Genomic DNA, 27,687 nt, shown 5'->3' on the forward strand with positions numbered 1-27,687 from the left:
CAGGGGTCCCTTCAAACAGTTGCTATGGGGCCCACAAAGTTCTGGCTACGCCCAGCGTGAGGAGAATCCTCCCACTGTGGGCCAGCCAGTACCTGCAGATACTTCCAGTCGCAGACACTCCCATCTTCATGCGACCATGGGCAATAAATCACACAAAGGCTCTGCATTTAAATGTTTATTGTCAGAACCTGAGATGGGACGTTCAGAAAAAGAAGAAAACACTGGCTACAATGTGCGTCCTGGTTATGCTGCCAGCTTGGAACAAGGGACGATAACATTATTGTATGCTATTAAAAGACTCAATAAATATCATAAGGTAGATTTTGTTCCATTCTAGCATGAATTGTTTTTTTTTTTTTTTAAAGGAACCACAACATATTAGTCCACTGTGTTGTTCTTCCATATGCTGTTCTAACATCCTCAGCCACACTAGCACAGCATGATCATATTACAGTGCTGGATAGTATACAAAGCATATGGTCTCTCAATATTATACGTGTGCTATTGTATTCTAGGCGCTACTACATTGCAGTCATTGTGTCGTATCACGCAGTGTCCGCTCTTCTAACGTCACACACACACACATGCGTAAACACCAGTTCTCCTTCCACGCTTACTTCAAGTTATAAGGAACACTGTTTGGCTGTCACAAGCACACCAGCTGGGAGGAGATCAACTCTGTACAAGACAGATGTCCCCCACCGGCTCCAGGTGCCTCTTGATCAGTTTATCAATGAGAAACAGAGAGTGACACTGGCAGATACCATAACGGAAGAGCCCACAAAAGAGTATGGGAGACGTAATGTTCAGCATGGCTCCGGCAGGACAGGGGTTGCCTGCTCCGCTGTAGTGTTACAGGGAAATCTCCACTTTTATTAAGTCAGTTTGGTCCATTGTTCTGGTGGAATATAAGCCATTTATCAATATGATAAGATAAATTTTCTAAAAACAAAAAGTCATCAAAATACAGGATTTCTCTCCATTACAGAGACTCTATAAAAAAAGAAGAGCAAATGATTATTACTGGCGCTCGCTGGGTTGCTAGGGGCTCTGTAAACAATTCGAGAAGAGCCAGCAGCCACCAAGTCTGATGTCCAAGATCACAGAACAGGCTGGCATTTCTTAAACAACAAAACGTCTACGTCATGGCTGTGTGCTTAGCCGTAAGGGTCGCTTTGGGTTACAGGGTAGAATGTCTTTAGGTGTTGTAGTGCGCTTGTTTGTAGGATGGAAACAGCAGCAATCCCATACACATATGTGCTAAGCTTCCTCCAATGAATATTATTGGAAATGTTCTTCCTTCCTTGGTTGGATTTCCATCATCTCTCATCTCTCTTTAAAGCAAGATTGAGAACTTCTATGGAGGAGTCCGCTGCCGCTCTGCTTTGCCTATCCCAGCTTGATCTGACCAGAGAATGTGGTCAGTAGCAGCATGATGGTGAAGCCGGTGAGAAGACCAGCGTTCTGTATGAAAAAGGCAGTCAGGGGTCGGCCACCTTCCTCATCCTCCTTGCTGACTTCATTCATCTCTGGGAACTTGCAGAAAGGAAAAAAAAAAAAAAAAAACACCCCATTAAACAGAAACCCGAGAAAGGAAATGCTCAATGTTCTAAGATTAGCTTCTCCCTGTGGCGTCTACAAGATGTGTGGTCTTTACAAAGTTTCTGCTGGGAGACAAATGTTCAGAGACTTAGCACAAGAGCAATACCGCTGATGAATTTCAGGAGATGGAGACACAGAACACTGTAACTGCTGTCACATCATGGTTTTCCATCTGCCACTACATCTATAACCCCCCACTTCTTATACCATTACTCTCAGCAGAGAGAGGCTATACTTCCCAGTCATAAGTTTAGGCTTGTGAAATGGATGGGAAAATACAGCTTTTAGAAGACCGTTCTTAGCTAAATAGAGAGTTCTTTAGAGGAGAAGGGTTCCTCGATATAACCAATTAAGAATTTCACAGTCCTTCAGACAGCTTGGTCACTAGAGACATTGTATTCGTGAAATATATGCAGTGCACTTAGTTTGTCTACGCAAGTAGCAGCTCATTCAAGTTAGATATAAATAACATCAGACACTGCTTCTTCTACCCATCAGTGGCTATACCTGGCCATCAGTACTGAACCAGATACAGTTCATTCATCTACAGAGGCCTGAAGGATCTCACACACATTTACATTTCTTCCTTAATCTCCAGGAACTCCGCCTGCCCTAGGTCTGGAATACTCCTCATGTCAGACGTTCATGGTCTCCAAGCTTTTAACACACTCACTCAAAATGCATGCCTATATAACTAGCACACACTGGTCACTGACCCTACAACGTGCTGCACTCACCTGAACCATCAAAACTCACTCCACAATATTCTTTATAATACACTGTCCATGTTCCCTCACCTCTTGTGCCCATTACTTGTGCCTCTGGATTGTGAACTCTTAATCCTATTGTCTCACGTTTCTGTAAATCCTAAAATCCTGTCATTGGTATAATGCCCTGTATGCATCACATTCTCTGTACAGTGATATAGAACATGCTGGATAATAACAACATTTATAATAGCTCAAGATTTCAGACGGGACACAGGAGGGACGAAACCAGAGGGGTGCTCTAGAGTAGCATAAAAGGGGAGCACCCATGGACCCCAGACCGTCAAATGATTTTGAAGGATTTTTTAAGAATACTTCTTACATACTCCATGCAGTGGACATACCCGATTCTGTTAATGGCACCGTGGGGGAGGAGGCAGGTGGTGTCTGGGTATACCGCCAAGACCCAGCGGTGGGGCAGGCATTGGCAAGTGTATACACACTTACAGATGCCGCCAGCGGCGACCAAGAGGGGAAGGGGGGGGGGGTTGAGTGGGGGCCATGCTGCATTCGGCATCCTCAGACTGACCTGCATGTATGGACGTATGTCGTGGACGACCTGCTGGAGCATGCATCGTTCATCGCATAGTGCATACACACTGGTTTGTGATATTACAAACTATATCGCTCAGGAGGGTGAAAATGAGAGAGAGTATAGCTTTCTAAGTTTGTTTTCATGATAAGCTTAAGGGCTCCAAAGGAAAGGAGAAAGAACTTGGGAGACTTATAGTAATTTGGAGGATTGATGATAATTTTGGACATGACTACAGGCAGCTCCACCAAATGTTAAACAAAAAGTGCCCTCCAGTGAGCGGCTGCATGAGTGACCCTGACCACTGACTCCCCAATTGAGCCTCTGACCCCACCCCTCTCCATATGCTCCTCTGCCTCAGCCACCATCCCTACTGTGAATTACCCCCTCCCCAAGACTGGTGGTTGGTGATCAGCAGTAGCATGGACAAAAGGACAAGTTCATGTATAGAGCCACATAATGAACATAAAGATGGCAGGTAAGGACAAATTTTCTTTTTAATGATGATTAAAGGGATTATGGGGGTCATTCAGAGTTGTTCGCTCTTTATTTTTTTCTCGCAACGGAGCGATTAGTCGCTAATGCGCATGCGCAATGTCCGCAGTGCGACTGCGCCAAGTAAATTTGCTATGCAGTTAGGTTTTTTACTCACGGCATTACGAGGTTTTTTCTTCGTTCTGGTGATCGTAATGTGATTGACAGGAAGTGGGTGTTTCTGGGCGGAAACTGGCCGTTTTATGGGAGTGTGCGAAAAAACGCTACCGTTTCTGGGAAAAACGCGGGAGTGGCTGGAGAAACGGAGGAGTGTCTGGGCGAACGCTGGGTGTGTTTGTGACGTCAAACCAGGAACGAAACTGACTGAACTGATCGCAGTTGCCGAGTAAGTCTGGAGCTACTCAGAAACGGCTAAGAAGTGTCTATTCGCAATTCTGCTAATCTTTCGTTCGCAATTTTGATAAGCTAAGATTCACTCCCAGTAGGCGGCGGCTTAGCGTGTGCAAAGCTGCTAAAAGCAGCTTGCGAGCGAACAACTCGGAATGACCCCCTAAGTACACATTTATTGAGGACGGTTTGGCCATATGAAACATTCATCTTTGACAAAAGCTAGCTGAGCAGCGACTATTGTAGTGAAGCACGTCAGCTCCAGTGCTCAGCTGGGGCAGGTCGCTAGTCCCCTATAAAACATTTTTAGAGAATGAGTTGAATGTGATCAGAGTATTTAAATGCCCCCTTGCCAGCACAATAGATATAAAAGATCCATCATCAGAAGATACAGCAACAGGCCTAATAATAATCCATCCCACCATTTAATTTCCCCTAGTCTGTCTGGACAGGCTGTATAATGTCAAACTACCCAACCGTGAGTCTTGCATACCATGCTTCATAGCTCATCTCCAATAAAGATCATAAGGGTCTATTTATTAAGCCTTGGATGGAGATAAAGTGGACAGAGATAAATGACCAGCCAATCAGCTCCTAACTGCCATGTCACAGGCTGGGTTTGAAAAATGACAGTTAGGAGCTGATTGGCTGGTACTTTATCTCCATCCGAGGCTTAGTAAATAGACCCAATAGTCTTCCTCCAGCACCATTTACCCTATATTGCTAGGTGCCAGCCTGGACAGAAGATGGGTTTATGGAAAGCTATTCCTTGTTTGTACTCACCATGTCAGCTAGCGCAATGTACAGGAACATTCCCCCTGCTAAGCCGAAGATCCAATTAGAGCTGAAGTGACTGGCAGCAAGGATCCCAAATGCCAGGCCAAGGTAGCAGCAGCAAGCAGACAAGAAGTTAAAGAAAAGAGCCTGAGGAATGCTCATTCCGGCATTTAGCAGAATGACAAAGTCTCCTGCAACATAACATGGGAAAAGGTTAATACCTGGAGACACTACAGAGTGCTAGGGAGGAAACAACTGCAGAAAGTGTACCAGATACAGTGCAACCGGAAAGTATTCACAGCGCTTCACTTTTTCCACATTTTGTTATGTTACAGCCTTATTCCAAAATGGAATAAATTCATTTTTTCCCCTCAAAATTCTACACACAATACCCCATAATGACATGTAAAGTTTTTTTTTTTAGGTTTTTGCAAATGTATTAAAAATAAAAAAAACTAAGAAATCACATGTAATCACATGTATTCACAGCCTTTGCTCAATACTTTGTTGATGCACCTTTGGCAGCAATTACAGCCTCAAGTCTTTTTGAATATATGATGCCACAAGCTTGGCACACCTATCTTTGGGCAGTTTTGCCCATTCCTCTTTGCAGCACCTCTGAAGCTCCATCAGGTTGGATGGGAAGCGTCGGTGCACAGCCATTTTCAGATCTCTCCAAAGATGTTCAATCGAATTCAAGTCTGGCCTCTGGCTGGGCAACTCAAGGACATTTAGAGGTGTCCTGAAACCACTCCTTTGATATCTTGGCTGTGTGCTTAGGGTCGTTGTCCTGCTGAAGGATGAACAGTGGCCCCAGTCTGAGGTCAAGAGCGCTCTGGAGCAGGTTTTCATCCAGGATGTCTGTACATTGCTGCATTCATCTTTCCCTCTATCCTGACTAGTCTACCAGTTCCTTCCGTTGAAAAACATCCCCACAGCATGATGATGCCACCACCACCACCATGCTTCACTGTAGGATGGTATTGGCCTTGTGATAAGCAGTGCCTGGTTTCCTCCAAACATGATGCCTGGCGTTCACGCTAGAGAGTTCAATCTTTGTCTCATCAGACCAGAGAATTTTGTTCTCATGGTCTGGGAGTCCTTCAAGTGCATTTTGGAAAACTTCAGAGGGGCTTTCATGTGCTTTTTACTAAGGAGTGGCTTCCGTCTGTCCACTCTACCATACAGGCCTGATTGGTGGATTGCTGCAGAGATGGTTGTCCTTCTGGAAGGTTCTCCTCTCTCCACAGAGGAATGCTGTAGCTCTGACAAAGTGACCACCGGGTTCTTAGTCACCTCTTTGACTAGGGCCCTTCTGCCCCAATTGCTCAGTTTAGACGGCCGGCCAGCTCTAGGAAGAGTCCTGGTGGTTCCGAACTTTTATTCCATTTACGGACGATGGAGTCCACTGTGCTCATTGGGACCTTCAAAGCAGCAGATATTTTTCTGTACCCTTCCCCAGATTTGTGCCTCGAGACAGTCCTGACTCGGAGGTCTACAGACAATACTTTGACTTTATGCTTGGTTCGTGCTCAGACATGCACTGTCAAGTGTGGGACCTTATATAGACCAGGTGTGTGCCTTTCCAAATCATGTACAATCAACTGAATTTACCACAGATGGACTCCAATCAAGCTGTAGAAACATCTCAAGGATGATCAGTAGAAACAGGATGGACCCAAGCTTAATTATGCGTTTCATGGCAAAGGCTGTGAATACTTATGTACATGTGATTAAGTTTTTTATTTTTTTAGAAGTTTGCAAAAAACTAAAAAAAAAAAAAAAAAAAAACAACCCACCTTTTTTCACGTTATCATTATGGGGTATTGTGTATAGAATTTTAAGGACAAAAATGAATTTATTCCATTTTGGAGTAAGGCTGTAACATAACCAAATGTGTAAAAAGTGAAGAGCTGTGAATACTTTCCGGATGCACTGTATGTGATCAGCTGACATACATGCTTGTACATTGTATATCAAGACTGATGTACACCGAAGAAATAACATGGGATCAAAAGGCTGGTAACTTTCATAGATGCCTGACTGTGCGACAACTGTGCTCACCACAACAGCTATAAATACCAATCTTTCTCCTATACCATCATTGGAAAATTGTTTGTATATTGCTATGGATACAGTTATCACCATAAAATTACCCCCTCATCCCCTCTGTACCCCTTCATCTGATTACTGGACCTGTGGCCGGATTCAGAGGTAGATGCAAAGCCCATGACTATGCAGTCAGCCAGTGTGTTTGTTACTGTGCATGCGTCAGTGGCACTGTACGTGTTCCGCGCAGTCTAGTGACGATGCGTGTAGTGTGGATGACTGGCAGTTCCTGACAGTTTGCGGGAGTGGTGCCTCAAACGCAGGTGTCGCAGCCAGCAAACTGCGTCCTCTTATGCAGAGGTTCTGGGCCCAGCAAATTACTTTCAACGGACATCCTGATCAGCCATAGGGTCACTTAGAAGTAGTATGGAGTGCCTGATGTGGGTCTTTGTATACAAGCGGCAGAGAAGAGAAGCCAGCAGTGGATATCTCTGTACAAAAGACAGCAACTGCAACAGTTTCATATCTTCTCAGGTCCACTGCATACGAAAACGCGATTAGCGTCCACCTCTCAATCACGCCCGTGTCATCTAAATCAGTATTTCCCAACTCCAGTTCTCTGGCACCCCTAACAGTGCATGTTTTCCAGATATCCTAGTGGGTGCACAGGTGTATTCATTACTGGCAGACACATTCTAAAAATACACAGGTGGTGCCAATTATTTCACTTGTGATACCGAGACCAGGAAAACCTGCAGTGTTAGAGGTCCCTGATGACTGGAATCGGGAAACGCGGTCTTCTCTCTTTACAGGCAGTAGAAGTTCTATCTTTATAGTACAATTAAGAGTATATCTTGATAAAAAAGGAGCAGAACCTTTGCGATGTATTGTTTTTTTCTTTAGTTAGCCATGGCTTAGCAGGCTACTACATATAGGCCATAGTGACCAGTATGCTTATGGCTCCTGATTCTGGCAGTGCCCCCTTGTGTCCAGCAGAGGAATAGCAAGTGCCGCATGAATAATTTTTTTATGTGCATTGGGCCAATGAATAATGCAATGTTATTTAGTTAAATGAAAGGGTCAGAAGGACTCATCCATACCGAGCTCATGTGGAAACTCTTCACACAAGATGGCAATGGACGTGCTGACCCCTTGGAAGACAGAGACTGTGAAGGAGGCGCCAATGGCCAGCCCATCTATGAAATTATGGAGCCCGTCGCTAAGCGTGATCATCCAGGCTAGAGTGCCGATGTCAGAGTAACGGATCCCCTTCAGCCAATAACAGGAGCTCTGCTGCCCAGGGAGATCCTGTGTTAGGGAAAAGGAGAAGGGGTTAAATGACATCAGTAATACAGAAGGAAACATTCCAGATTTCTCTAGTGTTTTAAGAAGCAGCGATGGGGCACGTGGAACTAACCTGCACAGCCAGTGAGCTCACAACCACCTTCTCATCACTCAGGTGTTGGCGTAGGTCAGACTCACTGCTACCTGGTGGAGGAATCATGTGATCCAGGTCTCCGTTCTGTAGCTTTTCTGTCACCCCCTCTTCAGCATCACGTTTACTGGCACCCGCTGCGTAGTGACTGTGACCATGCTGGGGGGGAGGAAATGACAAATTAAGAATTGCCAACACTAAAGGTTACATATAAGGCAGAGCATATGGCTCTTAGGTGGAACAGTCACTACAATAAGACATTCCAGATATGTGCTAGTGCATGGGACAAATGCAAATAGTTCATAATTTGTGCAATACATCCCAGCTTTTAATACCTTAAAAATGCACAACTATTTCATAGCCATTGTAATAATAATATATATTCATTTTTTCCTCATTAAACATTAACATTTAAATTTCCACAGTTTGCTCAAACTAAGTTAATCACTGGATGCTGCCATAATTCCATGAAAGTCCATCCTATGTTATTGATTGCAAACATTTTTGTTACCAATAACTAAACACAGCCGACTTCGGAGAGATTACCTCATGTTTCTGCTTGAGAAGCATCTTCAGGATCTTCTCAGTGAAAAAGAAAAGATAAAAACCTCCAAAGACCACAGCAGATGTAGATACGTAGGAGTCCTCCAGTGGGTTAAAGCCAAAGGCCTGCGGTACGGGGAGAAGTGAGGGTCAGTAACCTGGAGTGGAGTGAGGGCTCCAGAAACTAAGAGTTATTTACTATGTGGTCTATTTAAATATGGGGAACATATTATGATCTATAACAAATGTAGGCCAGCTGTGACACCACAAGTCCCAAGAAGCTCTGCAAGCAGGCAGAAGAGCTGCGGAACCACAGGTTGCTAAACTCTGTTCTAAAATTGGTTACTATGGGGGTCATTCCGACCCGATCGCTTGCTGCAGTTTGTCGCAGTGCAGCGATCGGGTCGGAACTGCGCATGCGCCGGTGCATGGCAGTCGTCGCTGCCTAGCGATCGCCTTTGAGACAGAGGCGGTAGCTGGGCGGGAGGGGGCTGAACGGCGGCATGAAGCCGCCGTTTAGTAGGTGCGGTCCGACCAACGCAGGCGTGGCCGGACCGTTAGGGGGACGGGCCACGGCGGTTGCGTGACGTCTCGTGGCCAGCGGCACACAACTCCTGGCCAGCCGCAGGAGCTGCGGTGGCCGGGAGTTACTCCACAAATACAAGAGCATCGCCGCTATGCTTTAGTATGTGTGCAGGGGCGGCGGCACTGACATGCGGGGTGGACTAGCCCTGTGCTGGGCGTCCCCCCGCATGTCAGGGAAGATGATCGTGGCTGTGCTAAATTTAGCACAGCTACGATCAACTCGGAACGACCCCCTATGTGCGAAGGGACTTAGCCCTCTTACAATACATACATGCACGCACACACTGCTGCAATCCAATCACTACTATATTGTACAACATACACACAGCCTCAGATATGTAAATGGTCCCCCCATACCTCGGGGATGAGCTGAAAGAGAGCGTTGGAATAGAGGGTCCCAATGGCGAGAGCAATGAAGAAGAGGAGAAGACGCTTGTAACAGGCTTTCTTCATGAAGGGTACCACACCGGCACCCAGGAGGGAGCAGAGAGATATGACGGTGACACAGAGGAAGCCGTAACCCCAAACTGAGAAACAAATTATGAAGGGGGAAGAGAAAACAGGAGAAAGGGGGAGGGACATTACAAAGAGACACAGGACAAACAGAAACATTGGACAATTAATACGTGAGAAACAGAATGGTACATACAGGGGAAACCAAACCAGAGGGAGGGGAGAGAGAAAAAATTATGATTAACAATTCCATTTCACCAATAAAAGTCCGATCAAGTCAACACAGTAATGTCAAGCACATATAAACTGAGCAATATAGGTTACAGTACCATGTAACTATTTACCAAAGACTCTGTAGAGATCCTTGCCTATACAACCCAGCCCCCCCCCCCCCCTCCAAAAGAAAAATGATAATTCCACTGGACTTCGTGACCATCACAGCTGAATTCAGCTTTGTATAGTTTTTAAGATCCAGAACTAAGGTATACAAGGGGTCTATTTACTAAGCTTTGTACCAGCCAATCAACTCCTAACTGGCATGCTACCGGGTGGGATTGGGGGAAAAAAAAAAAAAAAAAAAAAAAAGACGGTTAGGAGCAGATTGGTTGCTACTTTATCTCTCTCACGTTTTCTCTGTACAAGTCTTAGCAAATAGACCCCACTGTCAGTTACAAAATGGCTGCCCTCACTGACTGTAAGTCTATGAAATCACTAGAACCTAATGACATCACTGAGGCCCGCGGGACATACCTCCATGATGTTACACGTTCCCAGTGAAGTGATAGACTGCAGGATGGATTCAGTGCTCAGTGTAAATGCGCAGAGTTGTAGATTTCCCAAAATATATCCACTGTATACAGTACAATGTATAGGAACATCAATCACAGGAGAGCAAGATGAGGATTTCAGCATTACAGAAGAATACTACAAATCGGGGGAACCTATGCCTCAGCAACATGGCACCCAAACTGCTGTGTACTATGCTGCGACCTCACAGTAAGACCAAAGGGGCCATTGGTCACAGCAGAAAACACAGAAATTACACCCTGTAAAATGAGAAAAAAGTTGAATTGACATAATTAATCTGTTACCACAAGAACACATTCCTGTACATGTTACAGACATGTAATGAAGGATTGTCACTGCAGCAAGTTTATTTTGATTGAGATGGAGAAGAACACATTAAAGTACCTAACACGCAATGAAGGCAGCCATTTTAAGTCTGAACAAATAACCAATTAGCTCGGCAGGAACAAGTGACCGCACTGCATCAGGTGTTGTCATAGCAAATGGACAGGCAATGGTTCATCATGCAAAATGGCTTCTTCCACTGGGTGCTGGTATCAAGTATATTGGATTAAAGAAAGATCTGTCAGCTCATCAAGGACATGGGGGAAAGTAGGAAACCCTTTTTGAAGAACGTCTGAGCATGCAATATGTTTTTTCATACTAGCCTCATTAAATCCTAATTAAGTCATTTTTCACAATAGTTACATGATTGAGTCATTAAGTGTATTACTGCTAGTGTATTACATATGCAGGGTGAGAAATGTATATCAGCCACATGCAGTCAGTAGGCTACAATACAGAGGAAACTATAAGCCTTATTGTACATTTTAAAAATGTGTGAGTGAGGGGAGTTGTGTGTCCATAAGACTTTATTGAACTGATTAATATTTCATTATAAATTCTGCGTGTTCAGCAAGTCTATGGTGTAGGTGGATGTTCTGTAGAGCGGGAGCTCCCTCTGTGGTGTGAGCTGGTACTGCACCTCTGGGATCAACTGCAGAAGAGCATTGGACAGCAGCGTGCCGATGGACAGGGCGATGAAATAGATAAGCATTCGTCGGAAGATGCGACTCTCTACGCATGGGGCAAAGAAGACACCCAGCAGAGAGGACAGGCTGATCACGGTGACTGCCAGGAACCCAAAACCCCAGACTGCGGGACAAGAGCACACAGTGAGGGAAGCATACAGGCACAAAGCCAGACAAATCAAGGGGGAAAAAAATAATAAATTAAATATAAATGACATTATAAAAAACATAAGGTGATAACAAATAAAATTGAAGTCTGTCAGCCCCAACCTAAAAGAACTTTAGAATAAAATGTAAAAAAAAAGTTTCATAAATGTTACTCCATTCTGTCCTGTAAAAGACAGCGTACGAGAGTGTGTTGGGGCATGGAAAGGGATCAGAACCTGTTTTGCCATTTCAGAGGTGGATTCTAATTTCAGTGAATTTAACTGGTCTATTAGAAGTCAAACTCAACTCTGGATACATGCAGTGAGAATCTGCTGTTCACTACAACCCTGCACAATGTGCTTTTCCAGTTGTAAACAAATACATAAAGTAATAGATTGCGATAAGAAAAAGCATTGCAGGATAGGCAACCAGCACCTCAACTATTCCTCTAGCTCAGGTGTGGGGAACCTTTGGCCCTCCAGCTGTTGTTGAACTACACATACTAGCATGCCCTTGCTACAGATTTATTTATTTATTTATTTATTAAGTTTCTTTTATAGTGCAGCAAATTCTGTTGCGCTTTACAATTGGACACAATAATAAAACCAAACTGGGTAATAAACAAACAGTCAGAGGTAGGAAGGCCCTGCTCACAATCTATAGGGAAATAGGCATTGATACACAAGGAAAGGCTCTATTGCATATTTGTCCACTGTATTGCAAAGGTTCTAGGTGGGTTGCAGGATATCACATCACAGCAATGATGAACCATGGTCAGAAAGAAGGGAAAGTGAAGCAAGAATATGCGGAGGATATGTGCGGACTGTACAGTGGGGATATAATTGAACTGGAAAGCTTATGAAGGTTTTGCTATTTGGCCATGCTAAAAACTGTTGCAGGGCATGCTGGGATGTGTAGTTCAACAGCTGGGGGGGGGCCAAATGTTCCCCATCCCTTCTATAGCTAGAAGTGAACTTTAGAAGAAAAAATAATTAGCTTAAGTTTAGACTATCTAAACCGTATTAAATGCATTAGATTAAATAATCGACTTCACTACAGTCCTCTATACTTCATAAGGTGTGTATGAACCAATAACACATTCTGTGTTTAGACTTGGGTCCCATCCCAAAGATCTCTCATTATGCTATGCAAATATTTCAAAACATGGAATAATCAGATATCCAAAATAAACCTGATCCCAAGCATTTTGGAATGGGAGATGCAGCCTGTACTTTGGCTTCAGGTTGTTAAGAGTCTAATACAATTACAAGTGTTTCTGAACCACTGAACACGCAACGAACAAGCAGAACGCATGTAACTTCAGAGCAAACGTGCAGTAATCAGGGTTGCAGACATTTGGTTTCATTGTACAACTTGCTCTGGATCAATGAAAGCCAATTTCCCAGTTAGTTGCTATAGTTACTGCATATCTGACTTCGTTCTAGAACGCAAGGGGAGATCTATGCTCAGTGTTTATTTAGGGGAAACTTGCAGCTACATCTGGAGACTGAATTCTTCCTTGAAAACATGGCATGTGGCTGAAACACTTGTTCAGTTTGCGGTACACCTTTGTACCTTGTTTTCTGATTTTCCTGCTTCTTTAAGTAATTATTTTCTGTAACAGTCTTACATATGCCTGTGTTATATGTAACTTATTGTTTATATGGACTTAACCTTTAGTGAAATCATAGACTACAGGGCCCAAATTCCAGAACCTGCATAATCATCCTATGCAATATATACACCCCATGGGTTTCATTTGTGGGATGCTGATCTCAGCTCTTTAACATGACCCATATGTCCAGAATGGAATTCCAGTTTCCAGCCACTCAAGTGTTAATATACAGTAAAATATGACTGCTCAGGTGACCAGTCCAGAAAACGACATGCTGCACACCACTGCCGGCTGATGAGACAGTATAACGTGTGGTGCCGAAGCCTTCGGCTTAATCACACAGCAGATCTTAAGCCCACCATAATTCCTGTTCTCAGGCGCGGATTGGACAGAGGCCAAGTTGCTGCAACACCTATTCCTGCATACAACAGTTTGCATTGGGAATGCAGGATTATGGCAGTGCTGGTAATAAACAAAGGATTTGGGTTGTAGAGAAGCTCAGTAATTACAGGAAAAGAATTCTGGAGACTGACAGGATTTAATTAGGGTATTTACCATGTGCGTGAAATCAGCAAGGGGGTTCATGAGAGGAGATCTAATGTGTAGGTGGATATTTTTGAGTACTTCCTATGATATCCCCAGGTTATTATGCTTGTAGAACGACACAGACTATGGGCAAACTCTCCCTCTCCAAAAAGCAGGGCAGTGGAAGAAAAGCAGACCCTGCTCTCCCAATAGGCCTTCTGTCCAATCCTGCTCCTGGCCAGCTCACCAGCACTGGTACAGATGGTCAGGCTGCCAGTCGGGAGGATGCATGGCCCCAGTACGTTTGTCCAGAAGCAATTTACCTTTATGCGCCGCAGATCTGCACCAGAACCAACTGTTTTATTCTCTTTGGTTACTGATGCGATTATTTTGGTATTTCCAGTTCAGTACACTAAGAACCTTCACAGAGAAAAAGACTGACAGGACTTCCTCAGGACATCTTGTTAGTCATCCAATATTTTATCCAAAGGAAGCTATAAGCCACAGATGCATTAGTGCAGTCCCTCGCCGCCAGTTTCACTCAATCCAAGTAAGAAGAGTCGCATAGATATTAAAGAATCTGCAAGAGGTCTGTCCCAGGCATACCACCCTGCAAACTCTCTAAGATCACCTTCCACCATGAAGGCCATTCTAAGAACAAACTATATAAAAACATTTTTGGGGGGTTTTCTCTAGAAGATCCTCCGTTCTCATTATACCCGTCCTTAGGGGATGCTGTATGGAAATGAGCAATTATAGTCCTTTAGAGAGAAGATATACTTGAAGTTCTCCAAATAGCTCCTCGGAGGAGGAGCTGCTGAAGCTGGACAACAATTCGTACCCTTTCCTTACTGTACCAGGAGATGGACAGTGGTGGGTAGACTTCATCCCTATACAGCATCAAGGCCTGTTCAGCCTGCCATTTACTCCAAACACAGTCACTAGGATGTTCAGGATGGAGAAACCAGAAGCTGCAGAGTATAGATGATAGCTTTCCCCTCGTCTTTCTAAGTGGCAGTGGGTCCACTTTGCGAGGAGTAGGCCCATGGATGATGTGCACAGTGCGGTCCCTTAGTCTGGGCACAGGAGAAGAAAGTTTCAGATAATAAAATGACCAAGGACACAAAGGCTTGTGCCCAAATGTTATGCCTAATACCTGCAAGGAGCATGAGAGGAAGCTATTAGGGAGAAGAGGCGTAACTTTTCTTCCAGTGTCTGGAGCTTAAATTGGAAAACAAGCGGCAACAACGATAAAAGTAATAAGTATATTTAAGTGTTGAAATCGGTAAAATAAAAATGCATGTTTCAGTAGACTTTGGGCATTGAGTGCTAAATGATCTGACAAGACTCAGACCCCAGCAACAGATGCCATACAGACAATTGTTTTCCCCTGTGTGAAATGAGGGCATGGATCATTATATCCACACTAAAAAGTACTACAGTCAATAGGTCGGCATGCATTAGGTCGTCAGGGCCAAAAAGGCAGACAATTTTATTTATTAATTTTTTTTTTCGGGAGGGGGGGGGGGATATTTTTGCACTTTCCGGTCACAAAAAAAGCCCCATTAGTGTACCGCTTCGCTCGCCATGCTTTGGGCAAGGTGCCTTGCACCGCTACATCATAGTCCAGATGGAAAAGTTTCACAAAAAAATAAATAAATAAAAAACAAAAAACAGGGACAACCAACAAAAAAAGCTGTGTCGACCATTGTCATGTCAACTTTTTGACCCTGTCGACCTAATGCATGTCGAACATGGGTATGGGTCATTAGTTCGACAAGATTTAGGTCGACAGTCATTAGGTTGACCACTATTGGTCGACATGGTCATTAGGGAGACATGAGTTGTTGTTTTTTTACTTTTTTTGACCTAATGACCATGTCGACCAATAGTGGTCGACCTAATGACCGACAAGCTAATGACCGTAAGTCGTTGGACATTAGTACAAACAGAGGTTACCAAGGATGTTTGGGGCGCTCAGATTATTGATGGTGTTCTCTGAATGGGAAATTTTCTATGTATCTCCCTTGAAAAGAAAAGAATATATGCACATAGTGTGATACTGTAATGTTGGTATTCAATGGTGTACACAAAGTGTGACTGGACTCGTACCCCAAACGTAGATAGAATAGTGCTCTGAGTTTAAAGCGAGTCTCAGTTACATCAGGTTCCTCTTAGTAGCTCAAACTTCACAAGACGATCCCGAATACTCCCAATCCACTCAGTATAGATATATGTGAAAAGAGAGGCTTCAAATAGTGTGATAACGTACAGCAATCTTTTTAAAGGATAGATATTGTAAAGACTCTCACCCTCTCATGGAATATAACAAGCATGGCAATGGATCTTTCAAAAAAGGACTGGTAGTCACTGTCAATTATAACAGTTCCTCATCTTCCTCAAGGTAAAAGATCTCCCCGATATAATTCCAAGAGATATATGGAGAAAAGAAAGTGCTCCAAATAGTATAACACCTTTTATTTAAAACAATTAAAATATTTAAAATATGGCTAGGTAATGGACTCTCACCATACAAAAGATGTTTCAAGGCAAGTAAACAGAAGAAGACCGGGCGTCCCCAGAGATCGTCGTCAAACATGCAGGTAAGTCGTTCCAATCACCACCCAGTACCTCCACCAACGCGTTTCGATAACTGGCTGTTATCTTTCTCAAGGTGTAGGAGGTAACTGCCAAGTGGGTGGTATTTATACCAAACAATCCTCATAAATTTAATACAAACATAAACCCTAATACCAGACATAGATTCACTAATAATCTAAATCCCCTATTGTTAACAATGGAAAAATACTGGGCATCCATTCCCCCTTATCCATTTTGTGGTTTTGCGTGTGTTTCAAGCTTCTACCGCAGATGTTAAGGCATCTGCGGTAGAAGCTTGAAACACATGCAAAACCACAAAATGGATAAGGGGGAATGGATGCCCAGTATTTTTATGTTTTATGTTTGTATTAAATTTATGAGGATTGTTTGGTATAAATACCACTCACTTGGCAGTGAGTCCATTACCTAGCCATATTTTAAATATTTTAATTGTTTTCAATAAAAGGTGTTATACTATTTGGAGCACTTTCTTTTCTCCATATATCTCTTGGAATTATATCGGGGAGATCTTTTACCTTGAGGAAGATGAGGAACGGTTATAATTGACAGTGACTACCAGTCCTTTTTTGAAAGATCCATTGCCATGCTTGTTATATTCCATGAGAGGGTGAGAGTCTTTACAACAGGGATGGGGAACCTTCGGCCCTCCAGCTGCTGTTGAACTACACATCCCAGCATGCCTTGCAACAGTTTTAGCATGGCCAAATAGCAAAACTGTAGCAAGGCATGCTGGTATGTGTAGTTCAACAACAGCTGGAGGACCGAAGGTTCCCCATCCCTGCTTTACAATATCTATCCTTTAAAAAGATTGCTGTACGTTATCACACTATTTGAAGCCTCTCTTTTCACATATATCTATACTTAGTGGATTGGGAGTATTTGGGATCGTCTTGTGAAGTTTGAGCTACTAAGAGGAACCTAATGTAACTGAGACTCGCTTTAAACTCAGAGCACTATTCTATCTACGTTTGGGGTACGAGTCCAGTCACACTTTGTGTACACCATTGAATACCAACATTACAGTATCACACTATGTGCATATATTCTTTTCTTTTCAAGGGAGATACATAGAAAATTTCCCATTCAGATAACACCATCAATAATCTGAGCGCCCCAAACATCCTTGGTAACCTCTGTTTGTTCTGTATGTGCAAAGTGTTGGTGACACTTTTTTACCTCGGGGTTAAGGGCAGCTTATAGGCGCACGTTGTTAACCACCAATCTTTTGCTACGTTGGACATTAGTGGTCGACTTATTGACTGTAGACCTTTTTAGTGTGGTTCTAGGTTCTATAGACTGCATTCTGTGAAATGCACAGACTCTAGAATAGACATAATGTATTATTAAAAACATACAGTACTGCAAGGCATGAATGTTTGCAAGACATGTTGGAGAGTTGGATCGTGGGGAATACGACCACTCCTAAGTTGTGGTTTACGGTCCAAGGAACTTGCCGACTTCAATGACCTTGGCAAGTACTCAAATATCTTATTGCCAGGATAAGGCTAATCACCATAGATAAACACGTCAAGTGAAAATACATTATAATAAACTGGGCAGAGAAGTCAAAACATACTAATACTACGTACAGAAACTAGATGCCCTCGGCATCTCCCCTCCATTAGCTGCCTACGTCAGTGCTGTCTTCTCTCTTACCTTCACCACTGCTGGGTCTTCCCTCAGTACTGGTGTCATTATGTAAGACGGGGACCTCTAGACACGTCTGTGTTTCCAAGTGCTGGAGGATGGATGGGCAGAGATTCTGCAGACCCTCAGCACCCACCGTGGAGTCTGCAGTCAGGTTGTTAGCAGCAAAGACAGCAGAAGCGCTGATGCACTGGAAAGAGAAGGAGACAGAAGGGACAGACATCTGTGCTGGTTAATATGCCTACACAGATACAGACATCGCTCCCTATACACCAAGCAACCAGGAAAGAAGGACACTGGGGCTCAGGGTATGTCATGTAGGCACAATGCTACAGTCAGAAGATTTGGGAAAAGATTCCTGTGTTGTGCATCTACACACAGGAGGACGAGAGGGGCCAGCAGCAGCAGGTGTGATCAAACAAAAAAATGGCAAGTGCACATAGATGCTGCTTGAATAGGTTCTGGCCCATGCAGCAAACAATGTCCTGCCGGCCTCACATTAAGCAAGAGATAGCAAGCAATATTGCTGCCCAAAAAATAAATAAAAAAAAGAGGACGAACTTTAATGTCTGACGAGTCAATGAATCAGCTACAGACACGTTGTATAGTGTGATCTTTGTCTGCTGCACTAACAGGCAGCAGTGATACAGAAGATACCTGGCAACTAGTCCAGAGCAAGATACAGGCACATCTCACCCAGTTCGGTCACACTTCTGTGTGGTCCCCTTGAACAGTGATGCTCAATGAGCAAGAGCGGCCCTCATTAGCCTCTTAATGTCTACAGTGACACGCATATGGGAGTATGGAACCAGGAGAGTCCCTAAAACAGAGATTACTAACCTTTAAGAGTTTGTACCTACAGTTTTCATCTATTTTTTTTCTACATGCACCTTGTCAACTATCATAATATATCAGATTTTTTAGTAGAAAACTAAACAGGTCCTTAGGACTCAAGCCTCATGGTAGACTACATCCAACAACCGAAATACCAATATCAGAAAACTGAAAAAGAGCAAAAAATAATCCAACCACTCCAATCTCTCTCCGGCTTAACCAGCATCCAAAACATTAGCAAAGTTAAAATAAGAATTTACTTACCGATAATTCTATTTCTCGTAGTCCGTAGTGGATGCTGGGGACTCCGTCAGGACCATGGGAATAGCGGGCTCCGCAGGAGACAGGGCACATCTAAAAAGCTTTTTAGGTCACATGGTGTGTACTGGCTCCTCCCCCTATGACCCTCCTCCAAGCCTCAGTTAGGTACTGTGCCCGGACGAGCGTACACAATAAGGAAGGATCTTGAATCCCGGGTAAGACTCATACCAGCCACACCAATCACACCGTACAACTTGTGATCTGAACCGAGTTAACAGTATGATAACAAAACGAAGTAGCCTCCGAAAAGATGGCTCACAACAATAGTAATAACCCGATTTTTGTAACAATAACTATGTACAAGCATTGCAGACAATCCGCACTTGGGATGGGCGCCCAGCATCCACTACGGACTACGAGAAATAGAATTATCGGTAAGTAAATTCTTATTTTCCCTAACGTCCTAGTGGATGCTGGGGACTCCGTCAGGACCATGGGGATTATACCAAAGCTCCCAAACGGGCGGGAGAGTGCGGATGACTCTGCAGCACCGAATGAGAGAACTCCAGGTCCTCCTTAGCCAGAGTATCAAAATTTGTAAAATTTTACAAACGTGTTCTCCCCTGACCACGTAGCTGCTCGGCAAAGTTGTAATGCCGAGACTCCTCGGGCAGCCGCCCAGGATGAGCCCACCTTCCTTGTGGAATGGGCATCTACATATTTCGTCTGTGGCAGGCCTGCCACAGAATGTGCAAGCTGAATTGTACTACAAATCCAGCGTGCAATAGACTGCTTAGAAGCATGAGCACCCAGCTTGTTGGGTGTATACAGTATAAACAGCAAGTCAGACTTTCTGACTCCAGCCGTCCTAACTATATTATATATATATATATATATATATATATATATATATATATATATATATATATATATATATATATATATATATATATATATATATATATATATATATATATATATATATATTTTTAGGGCCCTGACCACGTCTAGTAACTTGGAGTCCTCCAAGTCCCTAGTAGCCGCAGGCACCACAAGAGGTTGTTTCAGGTGAAAACGCTGACACCCCTTCATGAAGAAACTGGAGACGAGTCCCAGTTCTGTCCTGTTCAAATGGAAAATTTTAATATGGGCTTTTGTAAGACAAAGCCGCCCATTCTGACAATCGCCTGGCCGAGGCCAGGGCTAACAACATGGTCACTTCCCATGTGAGATATTTGTCAACAGCATGGTCACTTTCCATGTGAGATATTTCAAATCCACAGATTTGAGCGGTTCAAACCAATATGATTTTAAGAAATCCCAACACTATGTTGAGATCTCACGGTGCCCCTAGGGGCACAAAAAAGCTGTATATGCAATACATCCTTTACAATCTGGACTTCAGGAACAGAAGTCAATTCTTTCTGGAAGAAAATCTACAGGGCCGAAATTTAAATGTTAATGAACCCCAATTTGAGGTCCAAAACACTCCTGTTTTCAGGAAGTGTAGAAATCGACCTAGTTGAATTTCCGTCGTGGAGCCTTCCTGGCCTCACCCACGCAACATATTTTCACCACATGTGGTGATGACGTTGTGCGGTCACCTCCTTCCTGGCTTTGACCAGGGTAGGTATGACCTCTTATGGAATGCCTTTTCCCCTCAGGATCCGGCATTCAACCGCCATGCCGTCAAACGCAGCCGCGGTAAGTCTTGGAATAGACATGGTACTTGCTGAATCAAGTCCCTTCTTAGCTCCCCAGGCCCTTAGTCCTCTGTGAGCATTTCTTGAAGTTCCGGGTACCAAGTCCCTCTTGGCCAATCCGGAGCCACTAGTATAGTTCATACTCCTCTATGTCTTATAATTCTCAATACCCTGGTTATGAGAAACAGAGGAGGGAACACATACACAGACTGGTACACCCACGGTGTTACCAGAACATCCACAGCTATCGCCTGAAGGTCTCATGACCTGGCGGAATACCTGTCCCGTTTTTGTTCGGGCGGGACGCCATCATGTCCACCTTTGGTCTTTGCCAACGGTCCACAATCATGTTGAAAAACTTCCCTATGAAGTTTCCACTCTCCCGGGTGGAGGTCATGCCTGCTGAGGAAGTCTGCTTCCCAGTCGTCCACTCCCGGAAAGAACACTGCTGACAGTGCTATCACATGATTTTCCGCCTAGCGAAAAATCCTTGCAGTTTTCACTGCCCTCCTGCTTCTTGTGCCGCCCTTCTGTTTACGTGGGCGACTGCCGTGATGTTATCCCACTGGATCAATACCGGCTGACCTTGAAGCAGAGGTCTAGCTAAGTTTAGAGCATTATAAATTTGCTCTAAGCTTATTTATGCGGAGAGAATTCTCCAGACTTAATCACACTTCCCTGGAAATTTTTTCCCTGTGTGACTGTTCCCCAGCCTCTCAGGCTGGCCTCCGTGGTCACCGGCATCCAATCCTGAATGCCGAATCTGCGGCCCTCTAGAAGATGAGCACTCTGTAATCACCACAGGAGAGACACCCTTTTCCTTGGATATAGGGTTATCCGCTGATGTATCTGAGGATGCGATCCGGACCATTTGTCCAGCAGATCCCACTGAAGAGTTCTTGCGGGAAATCTGCCGAATGGAATTGCTTCGTAATAAGCCACCATTTTTACCAGGACTCTTGTGCAATGATGCACTGACACTTTTCCTGGTTTTAGGAGGATCCCGATTAGCTCGGATAACTCCCTGGTTTTCTCCACTGGGAGAAACACGTTTTTCTGGACTGTGTCCAGAATCTTCCCTAGGAACAGTAGACGTGTCGTCGGAAAAAGCTGCGATTTTGGAATATTTAGAATCCACTCGTGCTGTCGTAGAACTACTTAAGATAGTGCTACTCCGACCTCCAACTGTTCTCTGGACCTTGCCCTTATCAGGAAAGCGTCCATGTTTCTTTTAAGAAAAATCATCATTCCGGCCATTACCTTGGTAAAGACCCGGGGCGCCGTGGACCATCCAAACGGCAGCGTCTGAACTGATAGTGACAGTTCTGTACCAGGAACCTGAAGTACCCTTGGTGAGAAGGGCAAATTTGGACCTGTAGGTAAACGTCCCTGATATCCAGTGACATCATATCGTCCCCTTCTTCCTGGTTCGCTATCACTGCTCCGAGTGACTCCATCTTGATTTGAACGCTTGTATGTAAGTGTTCAAATATTTCAGATCTCACCGAGCCGGTTGGCTTCAGTACCACAATATAGTGTGGAATACTACCCCCTTCCTTGTTGTAAGAAGGGTACTTTGATTATCACCTGCTGGGAATACAGCCTGTGAATTGTGTGAGGGGGAGACGTCTCGAATTTCCAATGTACACCTGGGATATTACATGTAGGATCCCGGAGTTCCCTTGCGAGTGTTGCTGAAACTCTTGAGATGACCCCCTACCGCACCTGAGTCCGCTTGTACGGCCCCAGCGTTATGCTGCGGACTTGGCAGAAGCCGTGAGGAGCTTCTGTTCCTGGGAATGAGCTGCTTGCTGCAGTCTTCTTCCCTTTCCTCTCCCCCTGGGCAGATATGACTGGCCTTCGCCCGCCTGCCCGTATGGGGACGAAAGGACTGAGACTGAAAAGACTGTGTCCTTTTCTGCCAATATGTGACTCGGGGTAACAAAAGGTGGATTTTTCAGCTGTTGCCATGGCCACCAGGTCCAATGGACCGCCCCTTTATACGGCAATACTTCCATATGCCGTCTGGAATCTGCCTCACCTGACCACTGTCGTGTCTTCGTCTGGCAGATATGTACATCACATTTACTCTTGATGCCAGAATGCAAATATGCCTCTGCGCATCACACATATATAGAAATGCATCCTTAAAATGCTCTATAGACAATAAAATCCTGTCCCTGTCAAGGGTATCAAAATTTTCAGTCAGGAAATCCGACCAAGCCCCCTCAGCGCTGCACATCCAGGCTGAGGCGATTGCTGGTCGTAGTATAACACCAGTATGTGTGTATATACTGTTATGATATTTTCCAGCTTCCTATCAGCTGGCTCCTTGAGGGCGGCCGTATCTGGAAACGGTAACGCCATGTTTTTTATAAGCGTGAGCGCCTTGTCCACCCTAAGGTGTGTTTTCCAACTCGCCCTTACTACTGGCGGGAAAAAGGGTATACCGCCCATAACTTTCTGTCGGAGGAACCCCACGTATCATCACACACTTCATTTAATTTATCTGATTTAGGCAAAACTACAAGTAGTTTTTTCCCACCCTACAAAATACCCTTATTTGTGGTACTTGTGGTATCAGAAATACGTAACACCTCCTTCATTGCCCTTAACATGTAACTTGTGGCCCTAAAGGAAAAATACGTTTGTTTCTTCACCGTCGACACTGGGGTCAGTGTCCGTGTCAGTGTCTGTCGACCGACTGAGGTAAATGGGCGTTTTTACAAGCCCTTGACGGTGTCTGAGACGCCTGGACCGATACTAATTTGTCCGCCGGCTGTCTCATGTCGTCAACCGGCTTGCAGCGTGTTGACATTATCACGTAATTCCATAAGTAAGCCATCCATTCTGGTGTCGACTCCCTAGAGAGTGACATCACCATTACAGGCAATTTTCTCCGTCTCCTCACCAACATTTTCCTCATACATGTCGACACACACGTACCGACCTACAGCACACACATACAGGGAATGCTCTGATAGAGGACAGGACCCACTAGCCCTTTGGGGAGACAGAGGGAGAGTTTGCCAGCACACACCAAAAGCGCCATAATGTATATAACAACCCTAGAAGGTGTTGTTTCTATATATGGGCTCTTAATATATAATTATATCGCCAATTTATGCCCCCCTTCTCTTTAACCCTGTTTCTGTAGTGCAGGGGAGAGTGGGAGCCTTCCTCACCAGCGGAGCTGGTCAGGAAAATGGCGCTGAGTGCTGAGGAGAATAAGCTCCGCCCCTTTCACGGCGGGCTTTTCTCCCGGTTATTAGGAAAACTGGCCTGGGTTAAATACATACATATAGCCTTAATGGCTATATGTGATGTATTTATTTGCCAAATAGGTATTTATATTGCTGCCCAGGGCGCCCCCAGCAGCGCCCTGCACCCTCCGTGACCGTGTCAGTGAGCCGTGTAGCAACAATGGCGCACAGCTGCAGTGCTGTGCGCTACCTCTCTGAAGACTGTGAAGTCTTCTGCCGCCTGTTTCCGGACCTCCGTTCCGCCGTCTTTCTTCAGCGTCTGTAAGGGGGATCGGCGGCGCGGCTCCGGGACGAACCCCAGGCTGACCTGTGTTCCGACTCCCTCTGGAGCTCAGTGTCCAGTAGCCTAAAACTTCAATCCTCCTGCACGCAGGTGAGTTGCAAGTCTCTCCCCTAAGTCCCTCGTTGCAGTGATCCTGTCGCCAGCAGGAATCACTGATTAGAAACCTAAAAAAAAACTTTACTAAACAGCTCCTTAAGAGAGCCATCCAGTTTGCACCCTTCTCGGACGGGCACAAAAACCTAACTGAGGCTTGGAGGAGGGTCATAGGGGGAGGAGCCAGTACACACCATGTGACCTAAAAAGCTTTTTAGATGTGCCCTGTCTCCTGCGGAGCCCGCTATTCCCATGGTCCTGACGGAGTCCCCAGCATCCACTAGGACGTTAGAGAAAATTCTTGTGACGCAACAATGGTGCCTGTACTGGAATGGAACACGCACTGGACACATTTAAGCCGCTCACCCCCGCTGACATCGCTGGGCAGGGGGGAAAAGCGCTCAATGTGTATGCACTGAGTGCTTTTCAGCCCAGCGATGTCAGCGATCTTTGCTATGCATACACGCTGGGCAAAAACGCCGCCCAGTGTGTATGCACCTTTACAGCAACTTTATAAATCTTCCTAAATCATACAGGCTTCATTAAATGCCGTAACATCAATCCCACTATTGCATACTGTATTCATGATCTTACCCATCAGCCCCAAACAAACGTCAGCTAAAGTATATAACACAGTGAACATTAACTAATCACAAAGCCAACATGTCCTTTATTTCCCAGAGTTGTTTAATAATTAATAGTGGAACACAAACAAGTACACAACAGCGATATGAGATAAGTTATTCAATACGTGGATGAACCAAAGGACTGCACTATATAGAGCTTAGAATGATTTTACGTTGAAGACATAGGGGCGCAGGGAACATAAAATAGCCGTGCACATCTAAGGGAATACATATGACTTACTGGCAGACAGGAGGCCAGCTGTCAGTACACAGACAGCGTCATCCCGTGTGTCGGAATACTGGCAGCGAATCCCCTCGCTTCAGGCTCGGTGGCACAGTTCTCTCGCCACAGATTATATTCCCAATTGGTTGGTAACGTGGACCTACTAACTGAGTGGGAATAACCTGTGGTGGTTGGGATTCAGTCATCAGTATCTTACTGGCTGTCAGGATTCCGGCGTCGGCTTCCTGATTGCAAGGATTCCAACAGCCAGTATTTTAACTGCATCACCACCAAAGCACTGGCACTATTACAGGTATGAATATACAGTGTGCGGTCAGCAGCCAAGGTAGCAAATGGGACAAAACCAGGATATACGTTATGTATATAGGAGTAAAGACCCCTGTGATAGTGGGGACATTGTGTTACTGGCAGAGAAGCTAGCCATCAGAAATCACTTCAATTTATTGTCATAAGTGGGGACATACATCACTTCTGCAACTGGGAAAGTCACAAAGAAACAAGAGGCACTATACTTAGCAGCCTGTATCCCGCAGCCTGAAGTCTGTAAGCAAGTGTCCCTGGATAGGACCCTCGTATAGCAGATATATTGCATCACTCCAACAATGGCCAATTGTTTTCTATTCAGCAATTATTCTTATCACATTTTACTCTGTCTTGCTTTTTTCTTCCAATTTTAATTGTGCTTTCATTTGTGTACAGCTGACAAAGTGACATCTTTCACGGTATAGCTGCAGCACTCACCTGTGATATGTTGTGGGGCTCACTACCCCCTCTTCCTGCTTCCAGCCGCTCCAACAGGGACTGCAGCTGCTGTAATGACAGGGTCTCGTTTTCTCCATACTTATTCAGGATATCACGCAGGAAGAATGCAGCACTCAGCTCACTGCCAGCAGCGGGGACGGCTAGTAGTAAAACGCCAAACAGAGAGGAGACAACGAGAGACCACAGAGGAGTCATAATGCTTCCTAAAAAGAGAGAACAAACATTAGAGGGCAGCAGGCAAAAAAAAAAGAACAGAAAACCAAAGGGGCCCACATAAGGTGAGATATTAACTACCGATATGGACTTCATAGTCCTTATCAGTAGAAAACATCGTACATATCGCACTGTGTGGAAACACCTTACGATACCAAAGTGCGATCCCGCGGGATCAGCATCACACGGAATAATAGACTGTGAAGGCAGGCCAATACTGACTATATCGGAGGCTCATGCCTCTGGGCAGTTAAAGGGAAATCGTATAGTCAACATTAGCTGTAGCCTGAATCGCACCTTGTGTACCCGGCATAAGGTGACAACAGGATGGTGACAGAGCAATGTAACACTGTTCAAAGATGAGTGACAGGAAGGTGACTGACTAGTTTGGGGGGGGGGGGGGGCACAGCACTGGACAGAGGGTGACTTCAGGGGGGGGGGGGGACACACAACCCACAGGACAGTGGGAGATTGGGCAAGGCGGAGGGCAACGCAAACCACAGGATGGGGGGAGACTGACCAGGGCAGGAAGGAAGGGGGTACAACTCACAGAACAGAGTGCGGCTGACCGGGGAGGGGGGGGGGGGGACGACGACAGCCCACAACAGGACGTAAAGTGAATGACCACAGGACGTAAGGTGAATGACCAAGGCAGGGGGGACAACTCACAGAACATTACAGAGGGTGACTTGACGACAACAACCCACAGAACTGAGTGTGACTGACCAGGGGGGGGAATACCCACAAAGTGGAGGGTGTCTGACCAGGGCATGGGGGGACAAGCCACAGAACGGAGTGTGGCTGACCAGGGCGGGGGATACCCACAAAACGGAGGGTGACTGGCCAGGGCAGGGGGAATGGGGGTAAAGAGTAAAGACGACCCGCAGGACGGAGGGTGACTGACCAGGGCAGGGGGGGAGAATACCCACGGGACGGAGGGCGACCTGGAGAATGAAAGAGCGGGTGGGGACATACTGGAGAATGACAGCGCGGGGGAAGGAGGGGGGGGGGGTAGAAAGGTAACCGGGCTCCGGGCAGCCAGTGCAGGAGGTGACAGGTGCCGGGACTTACTCTCCGTACAGCCGCCCTGACTCTCCGGTGTCTGTCAGGCTTCCCGCAGCATCGCAGCCTCTGTCAGCAACGTGGACCTTGAGAGCTGGCTGTGGCTCTTTAAACCTTGACGTCACATCAGATTAGGCAGCGCCTCTTTCCGTGGCGTAAACCGAAAGGGCTGGGCTGACACAGCACCTGTAGTGTGACACACAGACAGTCTGTCCTGAGGGGCAGATACACTCACTGTGAGACATGTCTGCGCTAACTCTGCGGCGGCGCCATGTTACCTGAGACCACATCAGCTTAATGTAAGACACCGGGCTTCGAAAATGGCTCCGATGAATGGAGTCAGTG

The 27,687-nt window shown here is 45.2% G+C and overlaps 1 protein-coding gene across 3 annotated transcripts; it reads right to left on the reverse strand.

Moving 5' to 3' along the window:
- Nucleotides 1-160: 160 nt before the first annotated feature.
- SLC39A14 (solute carrier family 39 member 14) lies at nucleotides 161-27,687 on the reverse strand. 3 transcript variants are annotated; one of them, XM_063931798.1, is made up of 10 exons: nucleotides 27,621-27,687; nucleotides 27,352-27,528; nucleotides 26,047-26,270; nucleotides 18,008-18,221; nucleotides 9,530-9,699; nucleotides 8,591-8,713; nucleotides 8,027-8,203; nucleotides 7,710-7,917; nucleotides 4,567-4,751; nucleotides 161-1,536 (listed from the first exon to the last, which is right to left on the reverse strand). In XM_063931798.1, the coding sequence occupies exons 3-10, from the start codon at nucleotides 26,260-26,262 to the stop codon at nucleotides 1,390-1,392; spliced, it is 1,440 nt and encodes a 479-aa protein (XP_063787868.1). In that variant the 5' UTR covers nucleotides 26,263-26,270; nucleotides 27,352-27,528; nucleotides 27,621-27,687; the 3' UTR covers nucleotides 161-1,389. The 3 variants fall into 3 exon arrangements, with proteins under 3 accessions (XP_063787868.1, XP_063787869.1, XP_063787870.1); XM_063931799.1 differs by lacking the exons at nucleotides 9,530-9,699; nucleotides 27,621-27,687 and adding an exon at nucleotides 11,397-11,566 and having other exon boundaries at nucleotides 27,352-27,591; XM_063931800.1 differs by lacking the exon at nucleotides 27,621-27,687 and having other exon boundaries at nucleotides 18,008-18,188; nucleotides 27,352-27,585.

This window comes from Pseudophryne corroboree, chromosome 6, assembly GCF_028390025.1.
Source record: "Pseudophryne corroboree isolate aPseCor3 chromosome 6, aPseCor3.hap2, whole genome shotgun sequence".
NCBI lineage: Eukaryota > Metazoa > Chordata > Amphibia > Anura > Myobatrachidae > Pseudophryne > Pseudophryne corroboree.

Coding starts and splice junctions, on each gene's coding strand:
- SLC39A14 (XM_063931798.1), bottom strand. CDS start 26,262: ATGACTCCTCTGTGGTCTCTCGTTGTCTCCTCTCTGTTTGGCGTTTTA. Junction 9,700..18,007: donor AAGACCCAGCAGTGGTGAAG/GTAAGAGAGAAG, acceptor TTTGTTTCTCAG/TTTGGGGTTACGGCTTCCTC. Junction 8,204..8,590: donor TTCTCAAGCAGAAACATGAG/GTAATCTCTCCG, acceptor CCTCCCCCCCAG/CATGGTCACAGTCACTACGC.